General features: G+C 38.3%; 1 protein-coding gene across 1 annotated transcript; it reads left to right on the top strand.

Annotated features, from left to right (window-relative positions):
- The first annotated feature begins 240 nt into the window (after window positions 1-240).
- Window positions 241-3,482, top strand: LOC145326507 (uncharacterized). The gene is made up of 3 exons (XM_080169879.1): window positions 241-275; window positions 309-2,186; window positions 3,466-3,482. Exons 2-3 carry the CDS (start codon window positions 419-421, stop codon window positions 3,480-3,482), a joined length of 1,785 nt encoding a protein of 594 aa, XP_080026005.1. The 5' UTR covers window positions 241-275; window positions 309-418.
- Window positions 3,483-4,525: the final 1,043 nt, after the last annotated feature.

Raw genomic sequence — 4,525 nt, 5'->3', positions numbered from 1 at the left:
GATCTCGTGAACTTCCCGCTAATTCGGAAGTCAAGCTCAACCAAAGTGTCATGGTTGAGACAATTTCAAACCTGCTGTTGAAACTTGATGGTTCCTGGTATTGGGGGTTTGTATGTTCGCCAACTGATCTCGTGAACTTCCCGCTAATTCGGAAGTCAAGCTCAACCAAAGTGTCATGGTTGAGACAATTTCAAAGGAATGGAGTTTGAAGGAGCTGCACAAGCGAATTTCAAATAACCTGATGGTTGAAGGCGCTGCACAAGCAATTTCAAATGGTTCTGAGGAATAGGCATTAGCATTCTTCAAAGAATCTGAAGAATAGGCGTTAGCATTCTTCAATAAATCAATAGCATATAGTGTATTGATGAAAAAAAAACATTGACAATTTTTCTGTGAAATAATTACCTAGTGAATCAATATGGTGCTCACTAAAAAGCAGAAAATTGAGCGAGCTATCGCTATTGGCAATGAAAGGCTAGAGGTGTTTGACGAACAGATAAAAGTGTTTTATGAAAATCTAAAAGCCTGCCAAAGTTTTAATTCATGTGAAAATGTGAATTTAAAATCAATTCGTGACATTTTTAGTGAGGTCAAGGACCAATCTGACCTAATAAAAAGTCTAAAACCTGCCGTGGATACTAGTGAGCTGCGCGAATTCAAGCGTGATTTGGATGAAGCTAGTGAGCAGAAAACTGTTGCAGATAAAGTTTATGCGTCGTTGGAGCAGTGTACAAAAATTCTGTACTGGCTTGACAATGATTCAGACGACGCGAGGTCAAGCACTGTCGCCAGGAACCTCGACGTCATTGAGAAGGTGAAGATGGACATGGGAGTGCTTAAAATTTCCATGGAGTTGCGCCAAGAAGTACGTGATATGTACCGAAGGCTTAGAGAGATGGAACGTCGTTCATCTAATTTGGATGAGAGTGGGACACCTGCCATTCTCTCCAGAAGTATGTCTGCCGTGGATATTCGGAGTTCCAACCCGCAGTATGGGCGCTGGGACAACAGTTTGTTGCCGTCGTTCGACGGTACTGACACGGATTACCCAAACTTTAAACAGGTCTTTAAGGATCTATGCTCTGGTTATGGATTTGCTGACCAGAGGTTAAGTCTGATGTTGTGTATGGAGAAGGTGATAACCAACCCGGAACTACGCAAGCAAGTGTCAGCGATTAGAGATCATAATGAACAATGGGCGTTTCTTGATCAGATGTTTTTATCAAACACTCGCCGGTTCATGAGGATTTTAACTAAGTTGAACAAGATGAAACCTGTGGATAAACCTGTGGACGTGGTTAGCGCAATTGCTACCTTCAAGAGCATGATGCAGGAGGTAGAAACCATCGTAGGTTCTGCAGCTAAGGATTACAATCACCTAACTCTTATTCATATTTTTAAAGACAAGTGCCCTGAAAATTTGAAAGACAAAATTATGATGGAGCTAGGTAGCATGAACCAACCAAACATCCAGAAGATTGTAGAACTGCTGGAGAGGACCAGGGGTGCCATGTTGGCCGGTGATATGTCCTATGACAATGGCGCCGGCAAGAGAAATCGTGATAGAGCTGCCGCCGCGCAAGTGTCTGGCCGCAGTGACAATGAGAATGGAAAGGCTGGAAAGGACAAGGCTTCCAAGTGGAACAGTGCATGTCCTGTTGAAAATTGCGAGGATAAACATCCTATTTTCCGTTGTCCCACATTTAAGAAGATGGATGTTGTTGACCGAAAAAAAGTTGTCCAGCAGAATAAGTTGTGTGAACTCTGCTTGTGTGATGGTCATGCTGCTGACAATTGTAATAAATCGGATAAGCTTGGTGTCTGTGGCACCAATAATTGCGACGGTTATCATAGTCGTATGTTGCATGAGGCTAGTGCTAGTGTGAATACAGTCTACAAATCAAGTTCTGCGCCTAGCACCTGTACCTTCCTGCTGCAAATAGTTCCAGTTGTAGCACCTGGCGGCGGCGCCTGCCATGCCGCCGTCATGTTTGATTCTGGTGCGAGTCTACCACTTATATCTGAGAAGATGTCCCACAAGTTGAAGCTGAAATCTACCGGCAGATATACAAACATTTCTGTTGCTGACGGTAGTGAATCATCCTGCCGCAATGTGGTGTTCTATCTGAAGGACAGGGATGGTAATCTGAGAGAATTTGAGGCAGCTGTTATGCCTAACCTCGGAGGTGGCAACGAGTTGCGCTCAGTCCATCCGGAAACCGCCGCCGAAATATTTAAGATGCCCCCAGAAAGATTTACATATATTAGTGGAGGCTTAGATATCATCATTGGAAATACACATCCTGACGTGTTTCCATCAACCTACCAGAAAGTGGGCCAGTCTATGTTGTGGCGAACCATTTTTGGTAGTGGTTTTATCTGTACAAGTGCTGACTATGGAGCTGGTCAGCAGAAATCTGCATATAAATCTGCCGTAGCTGTTGATGAGAGTGCGTGGCCGGTGGGTTCTGCCGTAGCTGTTGATAATGAGCCGGTTGGGTCTGCCGTAGCTGCTATTATTGAACCTGTTGGTTCTGCTTGTAACGCTGCTGATGAACCTTTTGGTTCTGCTAGTGCCGCAGCCGTTGACAACATGGCTACGGTGGGTGTTGCCGTGGCTAATATTGATAATGATGTTAGTTGTGCTGCAGTTATTCCTGATGATATTGGTAACGATACTGTAGCCGTTGAGAATATTGTTACGGCGGGTATTGAGCCGCTGAATGATTCGGTTCCAGCCGGACAAGAGCCGACGGGAGTTTCGGTTCCGGCTGGACAAGAGCCGATCAGAGTTTTGGTTCCAGCTGGACAAGAGCCGACGGGAGTTTCGGTTCCAGCTGGGCAAGAGCCAATAAGAAATTCGGTTCTGGCCGGACAAGAGCCGACGGGAGTTTCGGTTCCGGCCGGACAAAAGCCGGTAGATGATTCTAAATTTTATGACAGTCACACTTTTATTACTTGCCCTGGTGCTGTCATGAATCAAGAATCGACTTGGCTGCTGCCAACCTTGCCGCCCGACACAGGGTAAGAGGCCTGCAAATGGCGGGTGGAAATATGGCGGGTGTTGCCGCCAGAAAGTCATTGAAAAATTTCAAACCACACATATCTAATCTACAACATGAACTATTTATGTGAAAATGATCTTTAAAGAAAAAATATTACAAGTTATATATTAAGCTTGTGAAGGGAACCTAAAAAGGTTCTGCAAAGAATAAGTATTCATTATTCAACTAATTTTATTGTTCATATTTAAGCACAAAAATTCTACAAAATTGTTTAGACTTTTAAAGCAGATTTTAAAAGATTTTGTTTCTTTAAGTATGATTTTGAAAAGCAAAAGTCTGTGTGTATTAACTACAAAGTGATTTTTGCAGATTTTTTTAGATTGAGAAAAATAGATTTTTATAAGTATTTTTCGAGGTATTTTTTTCATGGTTCACGGTTGCTTAAATATGTTATTCTCAGAGTCTCATATGAGATAATGCATTAAAGTAAAGAACACAACATGTAAAATTATTATGATAATGTTTAAAATAATTTCTTATTATTATTTTTAAAAGATTATCGCGAAAAATCAAGATATTTGTTTTAAATTGTAAGCAAATAAAGGTTTTTCTTTCACTCCGGAGGCAAGGATTCCTAATAATCCACGCGTAAAGATTTTTTCTTCATTCCGAGAGCAGAGATTCGTAGTAGATATGTACCTAGCGACTTCGGACAATTTTAAACCTTGAGAAGTATTTATAGCAATTATTTTCCTAGGTACATATATTTTCGTTCATGTTTAAATATAAACTCTATTTTCTATGAGATAAGCATTTATAATAATGAACACGATGTATGATATTATTAAATTATTGATTATTATTTATATGAATATCACAGAATTAATTTAAGATAAACTATGCATATTTAAATTAACCTTTCCTTCATTTTTATCGCAGATATTAAAATAAAAGCGGTTATTAAAAATTATGATTAATAATTGATTCTTATTTTATGAAAACTAAGAACATTTTTTTTTTAGTAAAAAGCTACATTTTCATATGCCTATTTTTATGCCTAAAATAAGAATCAAATGAAATGCGATAAAATTTTATTCTATTTCATATGCTCAAATTTAATTTTATTGAGTTTAATTTCTTTTCAAAAGTACAATTCATTATAAAACTTACCTGAAAAGTTTAACAAAAAGGAATAAATGTGTCGAGGTTGCGTGATTCGATATTTATTCTAAGAAAAAATCAAGTATTTTTTTAGCAGATTTTTTTAAAATTATATATGAATTTCAATCAAGTAAAACATTTTTTATTCAGATCAAGGAATGATTGAAAATTCATATTTAAAGTCTCATATTTTTACAAAGAAAAAGTGGTATTTTTTCATAATTTCAATGAAAATTCTAACGAAGATATTATTATTTGCTATTCTTTAAGTATTAAAAAGTTTTATTGTTGATTAAGATATTACAGTTCTTATTCATTAGGTTTGAAAAACTTTCTGCCCAAGGATTTTGAAAAATTTT

This window comes from Acartia tonsa, chromosome 8 (assembly GCF_053477335.1).
Source record: "Acartia tonsa isolate MP-2025a chromosome 8, ASM5347733v1, whole genome shotgun sequence".
NCBI lineage: Eukaryota > Metazoa > Arthropoda > Copepoda > Calanoida > Acartiidae > Acartia > Acartia tonsa.
This window is presented reverse-complemented; position numbering and strand designations above follow the sequence as displayed.

Excerpts from the sequence above, each read along its gene's own strand:
- LOC145326507 (XM_080169879.1), top strand. The coding sequence starts at position 419 with ATGGTGCTCACTAAAAAGCAGAAAATTGAGCGAGCTATCGCTATTGGC.